This window comes from Netta rufina, assembly GCF_964035555.1.
Source record: "Netta rufina genome assembly, chromosome: 2".
Taxonomy (NCBI): Eukaryota; Metazoa; Chordata; class Aves; order Anseriformes; family Anatidae; genus Netta; species Netta rufina.
The window spans coordinates 112,958,468-112,985,147 of NC_140124.1; the positions used below are offsets into that span (position 1 = coordinate 112,958,468).

At 41.1% G+C, this 26,680-nt stretch overlaps 2 protein-coding genes across 3 annotated transcripts in view; one reads left to right on the forward strand and one right to left on the reverse strand.

Annotated features, from left to right (window-relative positions):
- Positions 1–279: 279 nt before the first annotated feature.
- Positions 280–2,090, forward strand: CEBPD (CCAAT enhancer binding protein delta). The gene has a single exon (XM_084282628.1). It carries the CDS (start codon positions 420–422, stop codon positions 1,479–1,481), a length of 1,062 nt encoding a protein of 353 aa, XP_084138754.1. The 5' UTR covers positions 280–419; the 3' UTR covers positions 1,482–2,090.
- Positions 2,091–2,099: 9 nt separating this feature from the next.
- The window catches only part of SPIDR (scaffold protein involved in DNA repair), a 201,638-nt gene continuing 177,057 nt past the window's right edge, over positions 2,100–26,680 (reverse strand). Inside the window, exons 12-20 of one of the 2 annotated variants that reach the window (XM_084282627.1) lie at positions 20,268–20,355; positions 17,811–17,954; positions 17,662–17,721; positions 13,882–14,080; positions 12,577–12,729; positions 7,777–7,870; positions 6,394–6,508; positions 5,863–5,916; positions 2,100–3,399 (exon numbers count right to left, since the gene is read on the reverse strand). In XM_084282627.1, the coding sequence (XP_084138753.1) occupies positions 3,271–3,399; positions 5,863–5,916; positions 6,394–6,508; positions 7,777–7,870; positions 12,577–12,729; positions 13,882–14,080; positions 17,662–17,721; positions 17,811–17,954; positions 20,268–20,355 (1,036 nt within the window). In that variant the 3' untranslated portion in view covers positions 2,100–3,270. Of the gene's footprint in view, positions 3,400–5,862; positions 5,917–6,393; positions 6,509–7,776; positions 7,871–12,576; positions 12,730–13,881; positions 14,081–17,661; positions 17,722–17,810; positions 17,955–20,267; positions 20,356–26,680 lie in introns of those variants that run through there. The other variant, XR_014618243.1, reaches the window with a different exon arrangement.

A 26,680-nucleotide genomic window follows, 5' to 3' on the forward strand; every position in this document is an offset into this window, starting at 1 on the left:
CTCCCGCCCCCGGGTCCCCGGGGGTGCCGGGAACACCCGCTCCCCGTCACTGGGGCAGGAGGCGGGGCCGGCTCCGTATAAGAAGGGACCGAGCGGGCGGCTGCGCTCCCAGGTCCCGCGACGCGCTGCCCCCGCCGGCCTCCAGCCGCCGTCCAGCCTCGCAGCCGCCGCTCGCAAGGGGAGCAGCGCCCGGCCCCCGGGAGGCGAGGCGAAGCCGGGGCAGCAGGAGCAGCACCAGCAGCAGCACCAGCAGCAGTAGCAGCACTAGTACCAGCACTAGTACCAGCAGCAGCAGCAGCAGCAGCAGCAGCCACCTGCGGAGGCTGGAGCTGCGGGCGGCGCGCAGCAGCAGCAGCGGGTGGTGCCCCCGTCCCGGAGCCCCCTGGCCGCGTCCTTGCGGCGCCGCGAACCGCTCGCCCATGAGCGCCGCCGCCCTCTACAGCCTGGATTCGCCGGCATGCTATAGGAGCTGGTGCCTGGAGCCGGCCAACTTCTACGACGCCAAGGTGGGCAGCGGCGGCGGGCCGGGAGCCGCCTGCAAGCCGGGCGGCCGCGGGATGAGCGGCGACGAGGCCGGCGGCGGCGGCCCCGGGGGCAGCGGCTCCAACCTGGCCGAGCTGAGCGCCGCCGCGCCGGCCATGTACGAGGACGAGAGCGCCATCGACTTCAGCTCCTACATCGACTCCATGTCGGCCGTGCCCAACCTGGAGCTGTGCAACGACGAGCTCTTCGCCGACCTCTTCAACAGCAACCACAAGCCCGAGCGGGGCGGGGATTACGGCGAGTACCTGCCCGCCAAGGACCTGGGCGCCGCCGTCGGCTCCCTGCTGGGCGCCGAGCCCCGCGCCGCCTCCTCCGCCTCCTCCTCCTCGTCCTCCTCCTCCTCCTCCTCGGCCGCCTCCTCCTCGTCGTCGTCGTCGTCGTCGTCGTCGTCGTCCTCCCGCGGCGCCCTGAAGCAGGAGCCGGACTGGAGCGACAGCGACCTCTCCTCGTCGCTGCTGCCCTCGCAGATCGCCACCTGCGCCCAGACCATCATGAACCTGAGCGGGCAGCCCACGCCGCCCACCTCCCCCGAGCCGCCGGGCAGCAGCTCCCCGTCCAGCTGCAGCACCCGCTCCCCGGCTCCCCCCGGCGCCCCCCTGCCCTCCTCCGCCGGCCCTGGCCCAGGGGGGGCTCCTCCGACGGCGACGGCAGCGGCCGGGGGCAAGGAGCGCGGGGGCAAGAAGTGCGTGGACAGGTTTAGCCCCGAGTACCGGCAGCGCCGGGAGCGCAACAACATCGCGGTGCGCAAGAGCCGCGACAAGGCGAAGCGGCGCAACCAGGAGATGCAGCAGAAGCTGCTGGAGCTGTCGGCCGAGAACGAGAAGCTGCACAAGAAGATCGAGCAGCTCACCCGGGACTTGACCAGCCTCAGGCACTTCTTCAAGCAGCTGCCCGGCGCCTCCTTCCTGCAGCCCGCCGCGGGCACCGACTGCCGGTAACAGGATTTTGGGGAGGGGGGGGAGAGCCCGGCGGGACCGCAGGGACGGCGCCACGGGGCCGTGGCTGGATGCACACATACCTCAGGGGCCGCGGGGACGAGCCGCGGGGCCGCGCAGCCCCGGGCCGGGCGAGGAGGACTGCGAGGAAGAGGAGGAGGAAGAGGAGGAGGAGGAGGAGGAGGAGGAAGGAGCGGCCGCGGTGGAGCCCCCGCCGGTGCGCGGCCGCTTCCCGAGTGCCGCGGCGACGCGGGGCGATGCCTGGGTCTTTCACCGCGAAAAACTCAAACCAAAAAAAAAACCAAAAATAACCCAAACCAAAAACCCACCCACCCTACCCTTCAAAAAAAAAAAAAGCTAAACGCCTTTTTTTTTTTTTTTTTTTCCCTTTTCCCCTTAAATTATTTTTGTAATGGTAGTTTTGTTTGTCTTTTCTACATTTTACTCGTACTGATGCAGCTATGGTACATCTGTTAACATGATTCAAAGCCCTCATGTATTTTAGACGGTAGGATGACAAAGACTGAGCATGCCCGACCTTTTATATCAATTTTTACAGCATTTCTAAGAATAATAATAATAAAACGAAACAAAAAAAGCGTTTGAAACCAAGTCTGCTCTCGTCTGCCGTGTGTCCTGCGGGCGGGGGGACAGCAGGGAGGGCGGCGGGGATGGTCCCTTGGGTGGCACCGGCCTGGCCCGGTGGGGAGGCAGGTAAGGGGCTGGGAGGCCTGGAGAAGGCTGGGGAAAGAAATGAAGAGGGCTCGGAAAAAAAGGGGCTCAAAACTTGAACCTTCCTTTAGCATCCTCTGTGTACACCAGCCAGGCTTTCCACCCCTGGCCACGGGAACCAGCACCGAAGCAGCCAGGTTGCTGTTCCTCTCCTGCTGGGACCTGCACAAAACCATTCACTCCTCATCCTCTGACCCGGGAGATTTTTGTAAATTACCACGGAACGGGATGAAAAAAATCCCTAATCTCAGCCTGAGCTCTCACATCAGTTCTCGTATCGCTTCTCAGACGACGACCGCATGGGAAGACTTTGGTGTTGTCTGACGGGACGGTTAGACCTGTGATCGGCCTCTCCATACGGTCAGGGTGAGGACAGTGGTGTGGCCGACAGAGCACTTTACTCTTTACATGTAACACAAACTGTACAATGAAACACCCGCTCTGTGGGAAGCTACAGATAAGGTGGTACTTCCATGCTTAGGCAGCAATCGGCTGTGAAACATTAACTTTTTATGCTTGATGCTTTACAATACGCCTTGTTCAAATCTCTGTAACATTTATTGCAAGCTGATATCAAACACTACAATTTACAATTAGTGATGGCACCGTGGCAGGCAGGCGGGCAACACTTCGGGAATCTGCCGGTGAAACCCTCGGCTTACATCTGCGCTCGCTGTGTACAGCAAGGTGTTCATTTCAAAACCATCAGTAAAATAATTTCCATCGACATAATAAATACAGCATTATAAAACAAAAATAAAAATCACAACCGTTCGAAATTCCAGAACAAGACCTTTCACACTCCGAAACAAAAAACGCACCGAAGAACCGCGGCCTCAAATTCTGAACCGATCAGAAAAGGACGAGTTCGGAAAGCCGAACAGATTTTTATAAATACATTTCTCAGTGTTAGCACACTGTGCGTTGTAAATCACGGTTTTAATAAACTGTCTGAATACTTATCGCACTCCCATTACACATTATCTGCGGCAACAGTTAACAGATAACCACATCACAAAGTCCACAGATACTGTAGTAGCTGACTGCAGTTCAGTCCAGTTCAGTTTCTTACAGCTTCCAGAAGAGCAATTTCCTCCAGTCCAGCGCAGTTCGGCTGGCTGCTCGCGGAGTGGACGTAGCAGCACAGCAACCCCACCTCCTTTCCCAGCACGCTCCTCACCTCATAGCTCTGGAGTGATAAAAGCATGTTGATTAAAACAAACAGTCCCGTACATTCTGTTCTGAGCAGCGCTCGGCTCAGAAGACGCAGGGTGCGAGGTCCTCTTCCAATAGACAATTTTTTTTCAAGCACTCGGAAAGTGGCGTTAGGACTGATGGAAGGAATGAACACACTGCACTCGGGATAATCAGCTCTCGCTCCTGTGTAAAGTGCCACTTCTCTACCAGGCTTTCAAAAACTTGTTTAAAAAAACAAAAAAAGCTACTGCAAGCTTGAACTCTGTCTTGCTGAAGTGTAAAACCTTTAGTGCTTTCTTACACTGGTGGGATTTCACACACCATGGGAATGTGCACAGCGTGTCCTGATTACCTTAGCCAACAGACCCACTGAAGGAAAGATATTATGTAGCTTTCCATTGTCCATCCCCTCCCTGCTTTATGTTGCATTTTACATAGCGTCGTGCCTCGCTTGCAATCATTTGCACCTACACGGCTCCCCTAGTTAGCGAGCGGAGGGGCAGGTTAGCTGTCCTGCTGTGATCTGTGTGGGGAAGGGGTTGCGGGGCTGGGGTGACCGCTCTCAGATGACAGAGAGCACGATAACACAAGAACTGGTGACACTGACTGCAGGCACCTGGCTTGAGAGGGTCTCTTGGAGCAGCTTCACCTGCATTTCTTCCGTCTGCGATACTTACCCAGGACCAGCCTCTGACCATATGCGGTGACCACATCTGCTGCCTGATTCGAGGTACAAATACCTCTTTTTTCCCCCCAGATTATTTTTATCCCAGATCAGTCCGCCGTGCAGCTGCACAACCAGCCACATTGGTCCGACTGCAGCACTGCCACAAGGTAGGAACAAGCGGCCAGGGGCGGCTAAAACCAACTTCACTGCCAAAAGAAGTAATTAGGAGACTACACCCTTAGAAACTTCAGCAGCACTGGCCAAAAAAAAAAAAAATAAAAAAATAAACAAACAAAACAACAACAACTGAAGTGGTGTTTCTTGTGATTAATCTGTGTGGAGACATGCTTCTTTTTAAAACGCAGCAGTTCTGAGATGGAAATGCTTATAAAAAAAAAAAAGGAAAAAAACTATGCATTTCCCTGCATTTCAGCTAGGAAAAGAACCACCACCACCAGTTTGTTTGTAAGGTGCCAGTCTTCTAGGTTGCATTATAAAAACTGAAACGTGACAAAGAGGTTGTCTGAATGCTAATAAATAGAAAAAGAATTATGTTTTGTCAGCCTGGAACAAACCAGACACATCCTCTAGAAGAGCTAGACTTGACTGCTATTAGAAGAGCAAATGTATTTTGGAAATTTCTCATATCTCTTTGCTTAAATGAAATATACACCCTTGCGCGTAAGAATTTCCAAGAAACTTCCACGTTAAATATCATCCATAAATCACATTAAAACCACAGGGATGTAACTGCAAAGTACTAGGAGACCGTGTAACAGAGAGAAAGCAAAATGACCCCAATGCATGTCACCTAGCTGAAGACATTTAACGAGGATGATTAATTAGGTAGAGGAGCAGACCTTTGTACCCCCTCTCCAGCACAACAGAGGGGGGATCTCCAGCTCCTACCCGGGCTTGCCCCCTTTCTGAAGGTGCCGCTCCTCCTCTACTGATCACCTGGCAGCCAATGACAGCCCCGCACCTGCCCTCAGTGCCTCGCTTACCTGTGATAAATCTGGGTCACTGTGCCAAATGTCAGGGCCCTGCTGATAGCTCCGACTGAAGGAGTAACTACTTCGTGATTACATAAACTGTACTTTAGCCCATGGAGCCCCATGCATTTCATTTATACAGATCCCAATTGCAAAGTATTACTTTGCATGCATTTTGCATTTCTTTTTTCTAGTATTACCGCCTGCCAGTAATTTCATACTTGTGCTGTTAGAAAGCGGTTGTGCTTTATAGGGTTTAGAAGCCGGGAAAAGTAGCACGCTTGGACTGCGTCCTTGCTGCCTTTGGATTTTCAGCCAGAAAACGGAGTAAAGCCTAGCACTGCCCATACTGGCTCTGAACGTCTGGACACACTGCTGTTTGCAGATAGCTCTGCAGATCCATGTCTGAGCTAATGCTGTCTGTAAATCCCGTCAGTGGCACCCCTCTTCTCTGCTGGGAGCACACTAACACGCTTCAAATCCACTCAGTCCCAGGCTGCACACGAGAAAAAAAATGTATTTCCAGTGAAATCTCCTATAGCTCCTCTTGTGGATCTGAAAAGAGCTGCCTGGAAAGGTGGTGGAGTCTCCATCCTCGGAGGTTTTCAGGATCCTGCCAAAGTCGTGGCTGACCTGACCACGTGTTGGCAAGAGCCCAGTGTGAGGGGTTGTCAGACGACCCTGCCATTTCTGTGGCACCAATACCTTCTCGCCCAATTCACAGCACCTCCTGGACTCTGCCTCTATAGTAAGTTACGCAGTTAAACTCTCTTTCATCAACACTTATTATACATACCCCATCCTCACTGGCAGCAGACTTCAGGAGAGAAGAGATTGTTCTTTGTAGCAGCTGGAACGGGAAAATTAACAGGTTTTGTTCATGACAAAAATTTTACGTATAGGAAGACACTGTATTTGCAGATTCGAACAGTCACATTAAACAAAGATTAATGATTTCAATAGCATGGTTTTGTTTCTCCAGCCAAAGAAGAGGAGAGGTGAGACAAATGATGCTCAGGATGGGAGCCTGAAAGTTTCCCAAGTGCCCAACCCAGCAAAGCCCTTCAGTTGGACCTGATGCATTTGACATTTTGGAAACCCTGGGGTGAACTCAGTGACTGTGTTACTTGAACAAGACCTGGGAATTGGATTCTCAGTCCAATGAAACACAAGCCTAGCACCAGATTAAATTATGGGGTACTCTTACATCTTCTTTTTTTTTTTTTTTGTAACAGAGCTGTTTATAAAAGTGTAATTTAGAGTAGCTATGTGTCTACATATCTAGCCTCATTATACTCAATAAATGTTAGCTCATTTCGTGCCATACCTTTACTTTTACTGTACTTTGAGATCGGGATGGACAACTCAAGAAGACTTCCAACTGCATTTTCAAAACTGGTGAAACAACAACTTCAGAGCACTGGTTGCAATACAGCAATCCTCTGAAGCATGCAAATAATGATGGAAAAACACAGAGAACGGAAAAGTTATCAATCACAAAATCAAAACACAAACAAAAAACAACTTGCTTATTCTCTAACTGCTTTGCTGGTAGTAGACTTGTAGTAGAAAAGCCTGGTTCAGAGATTCAGCTGATAACAGTGAATTGCTCTCCTCTGTTGGTGGACCTGAGTGACTTTCTTGGAGGACCTAAACTCTTCTAGCAAAAGGATCTTCTTTTTATAACTTTCAGCAACATGGGGGGGAGGTTGCTATTTATAGATAATGCAATCAAATATTAATCTCATAACCTTCTAAAAGTTATGGTGACAGGGGAGAAATAAGGTACAGATTTGGCCTAAATGACTTGTTGATTTAGGTCCTCATTCAGCAGACACTCAACATTTACAGCACACACTTAGGCCATATGCAGAAAATTAAGCACAGCCATAAGGACTTGTTGGAATATGGTCTTAAATAAGTGCTGATGCTACATTGTTCTCCAAACAAAGCAAAAGTGTTCTTGAGAATATACTAAAATAAAATCACAAACAACACTACTATGTGTACAGGCATACCTCCTGGTTTTCTGCATGATAGTGTAATATAGGACAATAATTATGTTGCTATATTTTCAGCTTTCTCCCCTGAGGTTATACATAACAGACCATATGCAGTAAAACTTCTCCTATTTAGGAAAATGGTGTATGTTTCAACAGGATTGAAGTCACCCTGCTTCTCCTTATGCTGTTTGTAAGCTTTTCCAACAGGAAGAACCCCCTTTCCTTCTTTTTATGCTCTAACTGGTCTGCATTTTCCATTTATGCAAAATACAGCTCAGATCACAGTGCGGCACAAAACTGAGGTGAATTAGTGGTATGCAGGGTAACAACGCTGGGTAGAAAAATGTTGGTACACAAGAAGCTACTTTTCAAGGAGCTTAAAGCCAGGCCTGTGATTTATGTGGTGTGTTCATTAAAACTACTACTATTACAATGCAGAGGGGTATGAAACCTTTTTAAGCAAAAAATTAGCTTGGAAAAACACGGTGACTGCAAATTCAAACCATTTCATATCTTCTTGTATCATTCTTAATAAATTAATCTAACCTTGCTGGCTTTATCAGTTCATCAGCAATAAAAATACTACGTCTTAGTTCTAGGAAGGAACAAAGTGCAGTCTGTGCCTGCAGGAATTATTGCATCACCTATTGCTGTTATGGCTACATCTGCAGAACACCTGGAATCCTAAGGAGCACCCTGACTCTCACCTGTCCCGGGGATACAGTTCCAACTTTCCATTGCCACATCTGTCACACGTAGGCCAGGAGAAGGCAGTGCTCTCATTAACTCCAACAATGGTACCTACAGAAAACGAAATCCTTTTAAAATACTAAATGCAACCTAGCAAACACAGGCACACAAAAAAAGGGTCATGTTTGACCCTTTTATATTTTCATCTCAAGAATAAGACTCTTCCTTTCTTGGGGTCAGAGCAAGCCTAAGCTTCTCCAGCAGTCTCATTGCCTTCTCCTACATCCATCCACCAAGGAATGACAGCATGGCATTTTAAAAATATCAAAAGGTGGATATTTGAAGATTAACTTTCCAAACAGGCTCATTTGTTCTGTTTTGAGGGTTTTATTGCTTTTCTGTTTTGTTTGCTTGTTTTGTTTGTTTGCTTGTTTTGGTCTCATTGGTCCTGCAATATGTCCTTGGCAATAAGGAGTTAGAAAAATCATCAGGCCAGATTGTTTGATATCAATATTTAGGAAACACAAACCAACTAGAAGACACAATCACTTTCAAAGACAACGATGCAGGTTAAATTCCATTACCTATGGAGTTATTCTTCATTTATACTGATTTAAGAGAGATTAGATCTTGCCCACTGGTTTAAGTGTGTGCCTAAGAAGGGAATGCCAAAGACACTTAGGACTGCTATAAGGGGCTTTGATTCTTTTGGCAAGAAAAACATTCTGAGTTTTATGAGAAGCCAGTAAAGACTTTTAAACACTGTATTATGCCTTATGGTAATGGTATTCTGAAATAATTAGCATTGTTTATGGAGAAAATACTTAAAGTATTTTGAACTATACGTAGCGGATCAGCTCTAAGAACAAATTTACCATAAAATAAACTCTCAGTCTGGTACAAAAGATGCAAGGACTAAAAATTCCAGCTCCTTTTGAGCAAGAACATTGCAGTTATGTAATATGTTCAATGAAATAAGCCCTTGGAGACTAGGGAGCATTCACACTGTCTGTGAAACAGCGTCTTAATCTTCAGCTTTCCTGACTCTCCTGAGACAAGGATTGTCAGAGACAAGGATTGTCAGAAAGGAGGGAGCTACACGTAAACAACAAAACCATATTTTCCTTCGGGAATTCAAAGGACAACAAGTCTGAAGATCAGGAAACCAACTTCTCAACTATTACATTTATAACCCAATCTTCTCTCTCTCTCTCTCTCTCTCTCTTTCTCCGCCCCTTCCATGGATTACACTGCAATTCTGTGTGTTTAACCTCTTGGGATGTAACAAAAATAATTTTGATTCTCCAGTTCCTGTTATAACCTGTGAGTTTCTATTGGCATTTGCAAGGTAAATGATTCCTGCCACAACAGAGGCATGTTTTCTTTGCTCATGGAAAAGAAAAAAACTACAATTTTGCTGGCTATGTTTTCTTTTTTTACAAAAAAGTCACTATTTCGATTAAAAACAAAAACCTTTTTCTGACTGATCTGTTTCTCTCTAAGCCTTTTAATTTTTCCCTCAGTATTGTGCTATACTGCAACTGTGGAATGCCAGTGCACAAGTAACAGAATTACATCTGAAGATGAACCAGGATCATTCTGAGATTAGGTCTACGGGAGAGGTTTATTTTGATGAAAACAGAATTCCCTCATGAAACCACCAGAGATCACTGAAGTCAGAACAAACACAACTCCAAACAGCAACAGATCTAATAATCCAGTGACAGCCTTTTGCATCCTGCATGCACAGTGATCACTCAAGTTTAAGCAGCTGAACAGTTGCACATCTTTGTCAAGAATTTATATTTTGCTTGATTTTCACAAACCTTTTGGATATTCTCCCAAGATCCTATTTTTTTAAATGGAAATGCACATAGCCAAAATTAGGTTTTTACCTCTACTCTATTTTTCTGGGCTGTGGCTGACATCATTAAGAAGAGACTGACAATAGCTCAATCAGGACAACACCTGGAAAAACAGGTCTCGAGTGAGGAATGCAAAGGAGGATTAAAGTAACACTCTGGTTGAAATGTTTGAAAAATGAATATAGTTATTATTATTTTTTGCCAATCAGTTACCCTGATTAATAGATAGGAAGGGAAAAATTTCAACCCAAAAGAGAGAGCGAGGTAACATGATTTACTCCATTTTGTTCAGGCTGTTACAAGGGAAACAGAAAAAAAAAAACCTGAGTAAGGGCTTAAATATGAAAACATGCAGTGTCAAAATTCAATCACTGGATGTGAATCATACACTAGGCAAACATCATTAATCATGTAATATTCCCGCACAACATATGTGGTATGAACTAAGTAGAATTTGCTCATAAGTATGGTTAGGAGGAGAAGCAGTTCTGTGCAGTATGAACTGCCAACATTTAGGGTGATCCTGACTCCTACAATACAGCAAAAAGAGGTTGGAAATTACTTTGCAATGAATAGTGATGAGAAAACAAATTATCAACCCTGAGCTCACAGGTGAGAAACACAGACTCATCTTTGAAAGAAGAACAAAGTTTCCAGGAGGAAGCAATCCCAGGTTCTCACTTGTCTGCTGACCAGCAACATATTGCATCCCAGAGCTGGTATGATCAGACCTCCCTGAAAGAAAGACTTCTGACAGACTCGGTGGCTCTGTTTGGATTACAGCGTTGCCCTTTCTGGTGGGGAAGGGAGGATTTGACTGAGTATAACTGGGAGACTTCACTGAGCAGAACACTGACACAAATACAGACAGTTTGCAGCAGGGGATATTCCACTGATCACCAGGAAGTTTTGCTAGTGAAGGCTGAGAAGGTACACTGCCAACCTCCTGAGAGCCAGGAGGAGCAGCAATGATGGCAAAAGAGCAGGGAGGGGCAATGCTTCAAGGAGGGGTAGAGGAAGCATTTGCAGCCCCTTTGAGGGGTGAGAGGAAGCCTACGTACAGAACACAGAACACGTAGGTGACTACAAGTATGGCAAGTGAAAGAATGGCACAAAGAAAAACAATTAACAAAGTAATCTTGCTTCTCACTGAAAGCCAGATTAACATTTCTGTGAGTTTTTCTCTAGGTGAGAGAGAGGTGGTGAGTGAATTTTGGAGAAGTTAGTTTTTCTTCTATGGATTACACCATCAATATGTTCCCACCGACAAAACAGTGCTAATACTGTTAGTTTCACATCTTCAGTAGAAACCTGTAGGCAGTAGCTAAACAAATTCCAAACCAGCGTATATATATCTTAAATTTTATTAAATAATTTTAGTTACACAAAAAAGTGAGGTTATAATCTATATATAGCTAGCATAGACATAAAGATATGTTACACTCTACATTGGTACAAAGCTGTGGGAACATACTGGTAACAGCTACCCCAGGCAAATTTCATATTAAGCAAGACAAGACTGTGGGATTAATTTCTCCTGTTGTCATTCTTACATCTGTAATAAAAAATCGGGGAAAGCATGACACCTCTTATGTAAGTGTACTGGGGCTGGCCAGGTAACATGAAATCCTCCAGGTAAGTAAAGTACTTGTTTGCACACAGGATCACAAAGGTGTATTTTCTTTGCTCTACTGAAAAAGGAAAGGACTCAAATTTTGCTTTATATACAAACTGTCAATGGGTCAAAAGCAGACAGGCACTTCCCCTACCTAGTTACAATAAACAAGAGCAGAGAAGTGGTAACTCTTAGCATAAATATTGCAGAGGTTAAAGAAAAGGCCAAAAAGTATTTCCTACTCAGTGACAGAAATATCCTTCAGGTAACTCACAGTATCAATGGGAGATGGACATACATAATGACTGAGGCTTACAGTGCTTGTAGTTGTGCTTATTTCTTGTTATGCAGAGTTCAAGACTGTCACTGCAAGGTGATCATATATCAATCACAGAGGCATCACTAACCTGTAGATGTATTCTAAGAGAAGGTATGTTTAGTAATAGCTTTAAGTAGCTTAAATTTGACTTTTCAGTGTACTGCTTTATAGCTGGAAGGATTCATTTGTAATCATTATTTGCTATTATTTCAAGCCTCTCAAACATTCAGGTGAATACTTCGAAGTGTAAACGTAAAACAGTATCAAGAATTTTCTACAAGGGCTACTGGAATCATAAGAGTTAAATTAAGAGAGAAAACTGTTTTTAAAAGCTGAAAGTACCTGGCTTTTAAGGGCTTTTCCCTATAGGCACTATGCATTTGGGGGGGCTTAAGAACTTGACTGGACTAAGTGTTATAAAATATATTGTATGAAATCTTTCTGTACTATTAGGAAACATTAGAAATTACACTGTAAGAAATGTTTCTGCATGGTTAGCGGTAGGACTAAAGTATTAGACACAGCAATGATCCAAAGTGGCTGGTGAGCAAATATTGGCCAAGTTAAGCTAGGTGACTATGGTGAAATATTAAATTGCCCCATTGCAGCAGAGCTCCAGGGAACTCAGACAGTAACCCCTACTGCTCAGAGTCTAGCTGACATAATCTTCTCCACCTGCCTGAAAAATATTGGTATACCTTACTGTTGCCAATACCAACAAGGCTGGTGTGAACAGAAGGCTCCTGAAAGAAGATGGTGAAGGAAGGAATATAATAAACCAGGCCGTGCATCAAACCTTTATTCTGGGTGGGAGCAGTAGCCAGGCAGAGCTTGGCCAGCAAAAGACAAATGGAGCCCAGGAAGAAGCATAAGAACTTACATATCCCAATGATCTACAGCAATACTGTGCTTTTTTATTCCTGCACCCTGCTTATGCAAGAAATCAATACCAGGACCTGAAAGATTAAAGTGAACACGAATAATTAACCACATTCATTTCAAAAAAGGCCATACGAACCTCTCACAGCACAAATGGAATTGGCCTGTGTGGCAGAATCCAGCTCATCGAGTTTGACAGGGCCAGGCAGCTCACTGAGGTCAGCACCGGCAGCCGAGCACAAAAGAGGCTTTTGTAATAAGAGAACAGTACGTTCAACACAAATAATCCTACCTGCCAACAAAGACATTTCAACTCAGTACAGTAACAGGGAAAAAGGTGACCATGATAATTGTCATGGCCAATAAAGACAACGATCTCTGCCAGCTACTAAACAGATGGACAGACTCCATCAGGTTTTCTCAATGACAAAATATTTTGCTTTCAGTGATACATGCAGCATGCTCTTGTTACACTTCGTGACTCCCAGGGAGAAGATTTAAAAAAAAAATCTAACATGGCAAAAGAGAATCAAATCCCATGCAGACTTCATTGTACCACACTGGAAACACAAAGTTATTGTCTCTTCCCCCAGTAATAAGCTTGGACACCCCTCAAGGTGGTCTTACTTTGTTTTAAAGATTACAAAGAGCAGATGCACGCAATACTTTACTCTCCAAAGCAGAGGTGCGTGGCTCAGTTTGCATGAAACCAGTACAACCTCAGCTAGTAAGGGAAAACAGACCGGTTAGCAGATGTAGCAACAGGACACATGGCTATTTACACGGTTTGGTATTTCCCATCCACTTGCATCTTGGAAGCGAGGGAAGGCAAGAGATGTGAATTACACCTCCCCACACAGATGCACCACACAGAATGATGGGCGAGCCTCGTTTTTATGAGCAACTAAAAATGAATGTAGAGTGAACTACTTCACAGAACCTGTATGGTGGGAAGGGCTCTCACAGCTGAGATGCTTTATAGTAGTTTGGAAAAGTTCTGTGTCTAGGGACATGCAAGTCTCTAGATTCATTGTCTTACTCCTTTTAGAAGTAGTAAGCTCAATAAAACAAGTTTCTGCAAGAATACCAAAACAAATGAAACCAAGCTGCTTACTATTTCTGAGTCTTCTGTCAGCTAGCAGATTTGATTGATACCGGTCTTTAGATTCAACAGTCATCAAGGAAGACTGACAGAAATATTGGTGAACATACCATAGGATAATTTCATTTCTCAGTTTCATAGGAGATATAACCAAAAATACAAAAGAGAAATCTCACAGAAAATTTCTAATTACAACCCCATGCAAATTTCTCATCCCAAACTTGTAACATTTCATCTTCAATTGAGAGTGAAAGTCTCTGTAGGCCACATATTACAGTGTTATAGATTAGGGTGTTAGTTCAGTTCAATTCCAACTGCTTCAAAACCACATGTAAAGCTTACCATTTCCCCACAGGGCATCCTTGAAGAAGATGAGTCGTGAGGCAGCACTGAGGGCTTCTATGATTTCCGTACTGAGAACGCATGATGCAGCAATTGACACAGCAACAACTTTTGGAATTGTGTGAGCTACATCTTGCAGTGTGAAGTCAGTCACAAACAACAAAATCTCTCTTTGATTTGTAGGAATACTGTGCTTTGTCTACGATTTAAAAGAACAAACAAACAAACAAAAAAAACCCAACTAAATTGGAATGTAGTCATTAACTTTTAGAAGAAGGAAAGACTAAAGTAACATCTTCATCTTTAAGCAACCAATAAAACCGACACATTACTACGCTTAGGGCCCGTACACAAAAATGAATTAAAGTTTTATTGGAATTCCTCATTACTCCTTAATGCAGATATGGAGTAACATCTCTACCTTAAATTAACTTTACAAGATTGACCCACTGTGAGCTTGGCTCTACCACTATCAACTATCATGTCTTACTCACTTGGATCTGAAAATAAATTTTATGAAAAGTTAATTGACCATTTTTATGAACAAAGTCTTGCATAATATTTCCCTTGGAAAAAAAGAAAGGCTAACACTACCACTACTATTATTTAGCAAATTTTCCATGCAGTGTTATCTGATTCTCAAAACCTCCACTCCTTGCAGTGGATAGGTACTGCAGTTACAAAGCTGCACGTTTCTTGTTGAATAAATACATCTCCAAATATTTGAATGATACCTGAAAGTAGAAAAGTAGATAACTTATAATTAAATAGATAATCTTATAATTAAGAAACACAAGAATCCACAATGACAATATAAGTTTTCTGACTATGACAGGTATGAAAATACTCTGGTGCAACTAAATTATGGTATATCAAAATTAGTGATGTCACAACAAAAAAAATAATTAAATTTAATGTCAGACTTCATATCTGAAAACAGTTATTACTAATTCATAATTTTACACTATTTATAATTATATATATATTTTTTAATTTTCACACTGGGATGATGAGCAAGACAGATTGCATAGACATGATGCAGACATCAGTGTTTAGTCCAGGATCTCTAACAAAACCAGACAATTTGACGATCTGTTCTTTTCTTCTTCTTCTTCTTCCTTTTTTTTTTTTTTAAACATGAAGTTTATATTTACACGCATGTGAATTTTCCCATACTTTAGGAAAAACAAGTTTAATAACTTGAGCATATTGCATATTTACCAGTCCAAACAACTCATAATTTTGAAGATTCTAGTATTTTAAAATATTTAACTGAAATTAAATTACTTTCTTAATTTAAAAAAAAAGGCTTTGTTACTATTTAATTAGTCTGTTGCTTAAAAAATCATACTTAAAACATTCAAATGAAATTTAAATACTACAATGATTGGAGAGACATATCACAGAAGTATTTTATTCTCAAAGTTGCATTTCCCTAGCACAAGGTAATGCAATAAGAACCCCAACTTTTTGTCTTCAGTTGTGTTTAAACCCTGAAAGTGTTAACCAGGCTAAAATTAACTTTTTGTTCATGCTAGCAGCTCTTAGAACAAATGCAGTAATTAGAAATAATGGCTGGTAAAACTTGTAACTCGTATATTATGGTCCTGCCTTAATATATGCTGGCAATCGCATTTACATTTTTTCTTTTCCTCATAACTGTATGCATTTGAGTACCTCCTCCGTATAGATACCATTAAAATATCTTCAAAAGAAAGATTTTTTGCAGCTGTCCCGTGAGAATTCCTAACACGTTAAAAGCTGGCTTTCAGAAGAGTCATCCAAAAAGTAAATAATAATAACAGCAAAAAATCACAAGTTAGTATAAAATCATCATCTTGCTGTGTGTGACAATTTGTTCTGAACAGAAAGGACACAACAGACAAATAGCAGCAGGATTGAGTTATAAGGAAGGACAGCTCCTTAACCACAGATGGAATATATTTCCTCATATTCCTTCTGTACCACAGTACAGATTCTGAGTAATAATAAAAGCGTATTTCCATTCCTCCTTCACACAAACGAAGCATCTCAGAATACTCTTGCTACGTAGAATAAATATTATTTTTAAAGTACTTTTGACTTAACTCCTGTAGCAGATTACCTAATAATAACAGACCTGCTAAACGAACCAAATTGTAGTCCCTAGCTCACATATTATAACTTGATGATTTTGCACATGAAGGATAAATCCTCTTGGCAAAGGTAACTGCAGTAAACAAGCTGCTGTTCACGACCTTCTTCTGGAAGGATTAGGAAAGTGATACACTAACAGCAGGTAAATGCTTTTTATGTTTCTAGAAGTGTTACCCAGCAGTATTACAGAAAAAAGGAGATTGCTATTGATTTCCAATATTACTTTCAAAAAAATCATGAGCAGTCATATTCACTCATGAAAATCTAGTGCTTACTGTTCACTAAACGAAAAATACCCAGTAAACTTCCTAGTAGCAAGAAGAAATTACAGACTTTTTTTCGTGTTAGATAAGCTTCCACTCTTCAAAGTCACAACTGTTCCTGCATACTTCATCTTCCCTCTAGTGGAGTGATGAAGTGATTCTACACAAGAATATTGATGAACCCTGGTGTCTCAGACATAGGTAGATGTACCTAAATATAAAAATGCTTGGGTAGGATACCACCAGTCTGTAATTTATTTATTTAAATTGAACAGGCTGCTTGGAAACAGAAGTCCACACATGTACGTGCCCATCTTTCTGTTAGCAGCCTGAAGGTCCTATCAAGGTAGACGTAACTTCCCACGTTTGCAAATGCTTTGCTGTCATGTTGGTAAATACTCTGCATGCGCTCAGCAGAGAAAACACGGCTGAGTGACAAGAGATACGCCTCATCACAGGAGCTAAAAGTACTGCCCGCCCCAAAATCAAATCACAACGCATTGGCTTTTGAAGCAAGAGGACAAGACCAAACTAAATTTATGTCTCACGCTGGTGGGAAGCATCCCCAGCTATTTTGCTGGCCGTTCTGGAATTTCTTTGTCTTTGGTCCATATGCTTTGATTCACACTTGTTTCTTGTGGAGCTGATGGACAATTGCAAATTATTCTCCACCAGAATTCAGGGCTGGCTGTACTGAGGATCCAGTCGCCAGGAAAAAATAAATAAATCAGCAACAAAAAATTCCTTTAACTACTGAGGGAGTTAGCAACACTTTGAAAGAAAATTGTAGCATCATTCAGAAACAAATAAATAAAACATAATTATAAGCTTTCCAACACAGTATGGATGGCAGATGTATTTACCTAAGAGTTCCTCCTTTCTACTAGCTGGACCATAAAAGCCAAATTTGCCTGAGGGGCTTCTATTGAAGTCAACAAAAATAGTCCACCCACTTGCATGCAGAGAGCAAAACTGATTTTTTATATAACTGTCATCTGTTCAATTCTATCCCCATTCTGCTGACTGGGAACTTCTTGCTTTGTATCTAAGGACAGTACATTGATTTTCATTGCAAGTCTCAATTAACTTTCTGTAAGCTGCCTTACTACAGTGAAACATTATCTCTAGCTAGATAGCAAGTTATTCAAGTATAGTTCAGCTTCTAGAGCAAATGGGATTGAAACCATGCAGCTTCAACTGCAGTAAGATGCAGTTCTTCTTACCCATTCGCAAGCATTTTAGACCTGGTGATAATTCTGCACAAATAGCTCTTGAAGATGATACAGGAAGTTTTTCTTTCCCCTAAACAAGATAAATGCTGGCCTTTCACACATCATTAAGTTGATTTTATGTTGATTTCTTCACTAAGTGAAAAGATTACCTGCAGCCTCAGGTATAGCACTCGTGCCCAAAAGCTACAACGTTCATTACAACCATCGATCTGAAAATAATGGTACAAAAACAGGGAATGAGACAAGCAGAAATTCAGTGGTACAAAGCATTTGTCATCAGACTTCTAAAGCAGCCTACCTGAAGAATTTCCTTTAGACCATGAACAGCTGGTGGCTGGTACAAATTAGAAATCTGCTCTTCCTCATCCACTTCCACATGTATTTCACCAGACTGAACAGTAAGAATGTAACAGAAGCTGGGAGGAGGAAGATTAGTTGTCATCTATTAAAAAAAAAAAAAAAAAAAAAAAAGGAAAAGAAATGTGACATTAAAAAAGGCACTTCAATCTGGCCAGTCAGGTTTTATAATAATAGCCAAAATGAACCACACAATTTGCATTTTAAGAGTGATGGGAAAATAAAATAATGACCCTCTGAAGTAGGAGCTGAGTTAATAAAGCAACATTCACAAGTTATAAGTGAAATCAGCTTGTGTGTATCATTCTTTCCGTAATCTGACATTGATCCTCATCATAAAAACATCTCATGATTTGGCACACTTGGCAAACACTGCAGCTATTCCAAGGTGGTGATTGTTGTTTTTGTATTTTTTTATTACATGGTAGGAGTACCCTGATTATTTATTTTTTTAACATCCATAACTTTTCTGAGATTTGGGGACTTTTGCATGTGGGTGGGTTTTTGTGATAGTAAACAGATGAAGAACTTTTAAAGCTGCCAAATTAAATCCAGGACAGCACAAGGAGATAATGAAGAACAGGAACTCAACAACTACAAGAACTGCTCTTCTTGTGTTATGCCAGATTTTTCTGTCCCCCCCCCTTAAAAAGTATTGTGACGTAACAACTTTATCGATTTCCACTCAAAGACAGAGAAAGGCTTCTGAGAAATAAAAGACCCTGCTAGAAAATCATTTTTATTTTTGATCTGGTAAATATTCTTCTAGCAATGTTTATAGTTAATAAAGTGTTTAATTTAATATGAGAAATATGAATCTACTAAAGACAGCTGCCCACTCATTTTAAAAAAAGTTGCATAAGGGAAAAAAAAAGACATCAACCCATATTCTTGTTTGCCACTAATGGTACTGAAAAGGTACCTGAAGGCACATATGGCTAAAAAGAAATCAGTGTCACAGATCTCTTCTTCCCAAGCAACTTTTTCAATGTGTTGGCAGTATTATTTATTTATGCTTATATGTGCTTCCATAAAACTGTGTGTAAAGCTATACTGCTTGTGCCACAAAAAATGTATTGCACCTAAAAAACCTGCATTCTGCCAAAAACCTGCAGCAGTAGAATATGCTTGATCCTCTGTAGAATGAATTAGTATTTCAAAGCCATGACAGGATGTAAATTGAATTATTATGGAAAGTTTCCTCCATTTCTAGATTGCTAATAAAACAGAGAAAATGGAGAACAAATGAAAGTCATAACAATGCTGAAGAACATTTACGAGCTCTGATCCATTGGTGGATATTCCTATTCTGTTGTCCACAGTAACACACAAAACAATCCACTCCTCTAAGACTTCTGAAACGTCTATATGAAAGGGAGAACCAAGGAGACAACAGCAGTTTCACTCAGTTTCAGTCTTGCTTTACAACCAAGGTCTGCACTTTTTATTATTCAACATAAATCCCTGTACAATCCGAAGAACACTGTACACTGCAGCGAAAACATTCTCAGACTTTAGAAATAACTAGAAACAACTTGCAATATCCACCTTTTATGTCCTCTGCTTTTGAAACTTGTTTATTTCCAGCTTTTTCTGCTTTATGAGAACTTGCATCCTGATTGACTCCTCTAGGCTCTAACACAGATTTTTAATACCACAAACTTCTTCCCCCAGGAACAGCTATACAAGAACAGCAGGACAGCACAAGTACTTGGTCACCAAGAAACTTCTCAAATGACCTCGTTTTACCAAAATGCCACTCGATATGACATGACTCCTTTTCAAATACAAAAGCTAATTAAATGAAAATTAAATATGTAATTTTAGATTTGCAAATGTACAGTAACATACTTCTTATTCTTTTCAATACCTCACGTTAGGAACTTCCACCACCCCCCAAAATCACAAAAACATTAATTATTTTCTATTAGTTTATTTTTGTGTTCATCCGTTGACTGTCTTCACATGGGACAACTGTCAGCCAGAAGCACCCTACCTAGTATGAGACCTAATTCCAGCAGTCAGTCTATTTTCACTGGAATTAATCTCCAGAAAAGAGCTTCAAAAGAATGAGTTAGTATCACTGTATATAGATTTCTCAGATAGCATGGAGCCAGCTAATATCTCTTTCCTCCTGCAAGGAAAGGAGAGGAGGAGTAATTTGTCTGGCCATTCTATCACCCTAGCTCTAGAGGATTAAGAGAACACCAGCTGCATCGTTTTGGAAAGAAGCTGCTGATCCAGAGTGCCTCAGGTTAGCTTAGAACCAGTAAAACAACACTCAATAGCTAAATAAAGAGAGGGCAAGAATCTGATACCCAAAATAAATCTGATTACACTACTAAGAAAAATAGTAATCGTGAGTGAAAAAACACATTTCCATAATAACAAGACTTACCATTTCAGGGTCTTGACTTTGTCCAGGAACTTTTACAGGCACTACTGGAGGCCATAAGCTGTCAATCAGGCTAAAAAGTCCTAATGCCCTTCAAAAAAAAACAATAAAATCAAGTTTAGAATGCTTCTCCCTGTTATACGCTATATTAAAAAAGACTCATTAAGAAATATAATTTATACCATTGCATGATTATGAAAACAATTTTAAATCATATTTGTTTTCTAGAAGCTGCTTTTGATTTGGTCTAATTAAATCTCCATCATTTCTGCTGCAGGGTGGAGAGGGATGCATCACATTCAGCGACAAGCAAGTCATACTTAATGCTTTGCCATGAACAGCCTGCTACATGATAAAATCCAGGAGAACAAGTAAATGCTAGCTGGGGAAGGACACGGCCAACCTCTTTAAAAAAATTACTTTAAACTATTTTAACTGGTAGATTGAACAACATGTTTTGCTTCTAACATTTTTCGTTCTTGCTTTTCTCTAACTTCTGATTGCCACTGCAATCAGGAAAGTTATCAATTATCAGATATGAGCAGAGAAACAGGCAAGATTTTTTGATCTGAAACACACCCAGGCCTTGGAGTACCAGCGTGCAGAGAACCGTCTCCTTTTTACACAGCTGCTCACTTGGTTATGATTTGTATTTATTTCTTTTTCAAGTTTTCCACCTTCAATTTAGAAACAGACATAGGATTAACAGCCCAGCATATGAAGGTGAACTGCTGCAAACTCTTCAGCTTTAGCATGCCAAGCTGTAATTTGCAGCAGTTTGGTGTCTGGCTTGTCAGTTGATGCGTCATCGCGCAGTAAAAGCAGAAACATCTATGGGAGAGGCCAAGAAAATAGCTGAGGGAGGGGAAATAGCCGCAGATAACCAACTTGAAGAGGTGTGCATTTCTGAGTTAAAGCTCTCAGTTATCTTGTCCTAGTTCTCTGTGCATGTTCTGCACAGGCAAAGCACAGAGATCTGGATTTTAACCCCACATTGCCTCTGAGAACAAGTTGCCTGTCCCTCCAGTTACGAAAGCCACTACTTCTGAAACAGTTCTGTTTTAGCAAGTCCAAAACTTGCTAAAGCTAATCTTAGCCTCTAAACAAAAACACCTAGAAGAAATAAAAGGCATACTCTTGTACTGGTCTGAAGCATGTTGCAATATGCTGCTTCTCTTCAAGGACTCGTGGAAGATCTTTAAAGTTCTGCTTTTATCTCACTTCTGCTTAAATTTATCTATTTCTGTATTTCCCTTGTTCTTCTTTTGATCCTTAAGTGCTTATGCCTTGGGTATCTATAGGCAGTGAGCTTCTTTCCACTTTGATGCCTATGGACCAACACTGTAAGAAGTTTTACAGATGTAAATGTCTGAGACTGAGTGGATATTCAGTCCGCAAGACTGGACATTGTGGAATAAAGCTTTTGGTTCAAGATTTGGGTAACAAACTGGCAGATTAAAATGATGATGTTGCTATCTGTAGTTGTGCTCCTCACGCTAATGAACAGACCAGAAATACAAACGTGCTGCCCTTGTACAAAAGTGGACTTCCTGACTTACATGGCATCCTTGGCTGAAGGTTTGTGTCTTGTTTTTAACAGAACATCACAACATACAAAGCAACACTTCTCAGGCATTAAAGGGATTTTAGATGAAAATGGCCACTTCTTGACTCCTTGGTATGGCAACGTCTTGTATCACACAGACTGATATCTCTACAGTTGCAGGAGGGCCAATGCTCAGTGAAGCAAACTGGCCTTGTTCATTGGGACACAAAGAAGGAGAGTTACAAAAACAGAGTCGCCTTCTGTACAACTACAGCAGCTACACAGGTGGCATTCCTCATGCAACAGTAAGCAGAAGGGCGAGGGCAGAATACATTTATTAACATACCACAAACTCTGTTTGTGTTTGTGTCTGTGTACTCAGAGATTATGTATTTATCATTATCAACTTAGGGCAAAGAAGCTATGTTGTTGCAGTTCAGATATAATTACATCTCCGCACAGACCTTACATTGATCTCTCAGGGATTTTTAAGTTTGCATAAGGAACATGAAGTTGTCTTTTATTGTCCAGCTCTCTTCTAGCTTGCAATCCCATATCAGAATACCTACAACACATGGTACACTGTCTTCAATTACTTGTGCCCTTTTGGAGAAGCTCAACAATTGCTTGAACTAGGAGCACTTAATTATTACTAAATTACAGCATTTGTTTACAAACAGGCAGATGAGCAGCGTCTCCCAGAAGAGAGTGTCTCCTGCACATCTTGGATTCATCCTTTTCTTTGACTCCAGTCAGGCAAACCACAAGGACATTTGCCACCCGAGGAATTTGTGAGTTCCCGATCACATCGTGTGGGGACGTGGGGAGCCTCCTGTGTGGACAGGGAAGTCCTGGAGCTGTCACTGATGTGCCAGGGGAGGTATCAGACAGGGTGATCCCTGAGGAGCTCCCCCCTTGCTTCTCCCATTTGCATGCCTCCAGGAGAGTTAACTCTTTACATTTATGGACTTTGACTTAACAGAAGGGGGAGCGAGGGGGGCAACCACAGCAGAGAAATGGCAAGACATTGTGTCCTCCTCTGCAGAAAATCATTATCCTCCCAGAAAGAAAAAATCCATTCTCTTTATTGGCCATGCAGCACTCAAATCCCACTTCAATCTGACTTGAACAATGGGCGTATTTTATCCAATATGTGTATCCTTCTTCAGCTATAGAGTTAGGACAAGACATGAACAGCTGGCTCTGTGCTTCAGTGAAGGGGCTCGGTTAGCCCCGACGTGCACAAAGAGCCTTTCTCATAACAGAAGACAAAATAAAAACTTAATGATTTAGCTCTGTGAGAGTAACTACTAGGCACTATTTTAAAAAATATATATAAAATAATTTTGATGACAAAAGGACATACTTCTAAAAAAAAGGGAAAGTACAGTAAGGCATGAAAAGAACCAGGCACAAGGATAAAAAAATATTTTTAACCATTAAAATACTAAGGTATTTTAATTACTAGCATTTTTATTACTTAAGAGACAAGGACTCCACTGCTGTATTCTATAACCTTCCTTTGGAAAAAAAAAAAAAAAAGGAAAAAAGACTAAATTCATTCCAGGAGGACAGAAGTCACCTACCAGATTCTAAATAACAGATGTATGTTTGGTATTGTGTTTGGCAAAAAAAAAATATGACCCATAGTAAATATGTTTCCATCCACTGTTTATCACCACCACCAAAAACAAAAACAAAACAGTATAGCAAAAATATAGCAAAACCACCAGTAACTTTAATAAAGTTTTATAGTATTGACTTTTGTAGAAGTATGAAGTTAGGACAGACATTCCTATACATACAGGTATCCTTCTCTTCTGTAAATCCTTCCTGTAAATTCTGCAGGCTTTGCTTATATACAATGATACTGTTACATACACAGAGACACATGCATGTATACATCACATGCAAAGTAATTATTCGTAGTATACTTGATTATTTTTATTATCCAATATGCATGAAAGGCATTCCTCTCACCTGAGACTGTGCTTGCTGAACTGTGGTATGTCTTTTCTGTGTATCCACAAATGCAAACTGCCTGCTACGTACCCAGAGAGCAATCAGAAAATGCAAAAGATTTCATAGTGTTAAATAGGCTAAATACAGGCCTGAGAAAATGCAAAACCTACATGCAGCACATGCAGAAATTAATCTTGACCTATTAACAAATTATCTTACACTACCTGGTAGAAAAAATACTGAAAGACAATGACTGATAATAATAAAATATGCACATTTGCTCTCTGATTTTTTGATAAAAAACATACAAATTGAAGAGAAAAGTCCTTGTTCTCTCACAAGCATGAAGTTTCATCTACAGTTCTGGTCCAGGATCTGTGTGTGTGACATACCTGACTCAACTTTTTAACAGTACAGCTATGCTGCTATGGTTTTTGATCACAGTTTGGGGGATTTTTACATTTTAATAATCATACCACAAGTTGGGGGAAAAATGACAGAGAAAATATCAGAAATATCAAATAAAGTTTAAGAAAGAAAACAATGTCTGTAACTGGGAAAGAAAAAAGGCTGAGTAAGGTTTGCAGTGGAGGAGCAGAAGGAAGACCAGGATTCTCCTCCAACATCTTCCACAGCTTTGCTCCAGGCTCTCATGACTTAGCACTTCTCTGTTTCCTCCTCTCCTACTCTTCCAATTTTAGTCTAAACCCAAAGAATTTTCTTTTGACAGTTTCAGACAAATATGTTCGCAGTCTCAATATTAAGAACTCAAAAACAGAGCAATTCATAGCTCTCTGTAAATCATCTCTTTGCTCAACACTAGAAAGAAATTCAGTAATAATCCCCTACACTGCATAAGCCTGAACTATCAGAAGACAAGCAATCCAAATACAAAGCTGGTGCTGTAGGCCAGTTCTATGTCTCATTTACCTATTAAGATCTTGCTGTGCAATGCTGTATTTTCTCAGACTTGAGTAATACAGGCATCAAAAACATAAAGAAAAAATCAGAACCTATTAAAACAGCACCTCAGTCAAAATATCTCAGTCAAAAACTGAGGGCTTTTAGATATATGACATTATTTTGTTGAAAAAAAAATACATACTTTAATAACTCTGTCTTCTTTATTAATTTAGAACTTACTCATGCTACATTAAAACACTAAAAATCTAACATAAAAGTAGTTTTGACACAATATGAATAAGCCCATTTCATTCTACAGTGCTGCTTACTGAACGGCCTCATGATAGAAGCACTGAAGATCTAAGCAGCAGTCAGTGCTTCCTAAAGAGAAGAAAACTGAAGAAAAAACCCTTAAATTCTGACACAAAAACAGTCCTTAAAAGCAATTTAGAAATGCATATAAATATTCAACACTTTAATGTAATTACTTAAATTATGCTTTAAATGGAACTCAACCTTTAACCACAGCAATTACTGAAGTGTTTCAGGACTTCAAAACCTCAGAGATGTGGGTGGCTCTTTTAGATGGCAGTCTTTTTGGAGGAGGGAAAATGAAAGGAAGGAAGTTATGATTTCCTTGCTCTGTCTTACTATTACATTTCCTGTCAACGTCCAGCAGTTGAAATGCTTTCCTTTAGAGCAGTTAGCAGTGGTCCTCTCTTTTCTGAGCGTAAAGCAAAATAGAAGAGAAAGCATACAGTGAAGAATAGAGGAAAAAGCTGATTGATACAGGAAGAGAATTATGGGACTGAAATTAAAAAATATATAAAAATAAAGAGGGGAAAAAAGGAAAGAAAACTCTCAAGCTAAATAGTAACCAGTACTACAGATTGGGACCAACACAGGAAGATTTCACACCCCAGTGCTTAACATTTTAAAGTTTAAAATGACAAACAACGGAAGACAACTTTACTTGAAAGCACAGAAATTTTTCAGTGAAATGTAACACTGGTGGATGACCTCAGTACTCAGGGTCTACTTATTTAAAAGGGAAACAGCAAATATTAGAGCAAAATTTACGGAACAACTTGACATGAATTAATGGTGGAGTCATGTGCCAAAGTGTAGGAGTTGATGTATCCTTCAAAGTACTTTACCCTATCCAATGCAAATGTGGATTTTACACCATCCCCATGTAGCACTCAGATCTTTTAATCTTTTTTTTTTGAAATTCATTAAGCTTTTATTTATTTATTTATTTATTTTAACTTAAGGATGAATTTGGCACTGATACTCTGTGTTAATTACATATTAAAGCATTTCTCCCTCTACCCTTCCATTTTTAAATTGGTATAATTTTTCTGTTCTGCTGAAGAGACACCTTTCATCTTTCTACCTTGGAAAAAAAAAATGAACAAAGAGAAGAATCTGGTAGCTCTGCTATACTCAGCAGTAAAACAACTCAGTGCTTGGCAAATCAGGCGAAAAGACACAAATTATCAAAACAAATTATTCTGTGTGGAACACTGATCACGGCTAATAACATAAAACTAATATTTTTGTTGATAGATATCTAACTACGAAGTTTATCCCAGCTCATTGCAATTAATTTCTGGTAGGAAGCAGCACAGTATGACAATTTACAGCTTTTTTTATTCCTAAGACATTTTAGTGAGTGCTCAGTCCCTGCATCTAATTGCACCCATTTAGTTACTGGTTATACTGGACATCCTAAAATAACTGGATCTACTGAAATAGGAAGGTTACATATTGTTGTAATGAGCACTGATTTTTAACCAATATTTCTGTTTCTAGCAGTACACCATAGAAATCTCACTTCCTCTTTCTCAAGGGGCTAAATTTGTAAGACTGACATACGAGGCAGGGGGAGGACAAGAGAGAGCATACACCCCTAAAGATCAAACGTGACCAGGGGTAGATAGATGAACTTTTTTCAGTCTTCTCTCTTTGCACCACCATAACTCTCTGTTCTGCTGACACTAGC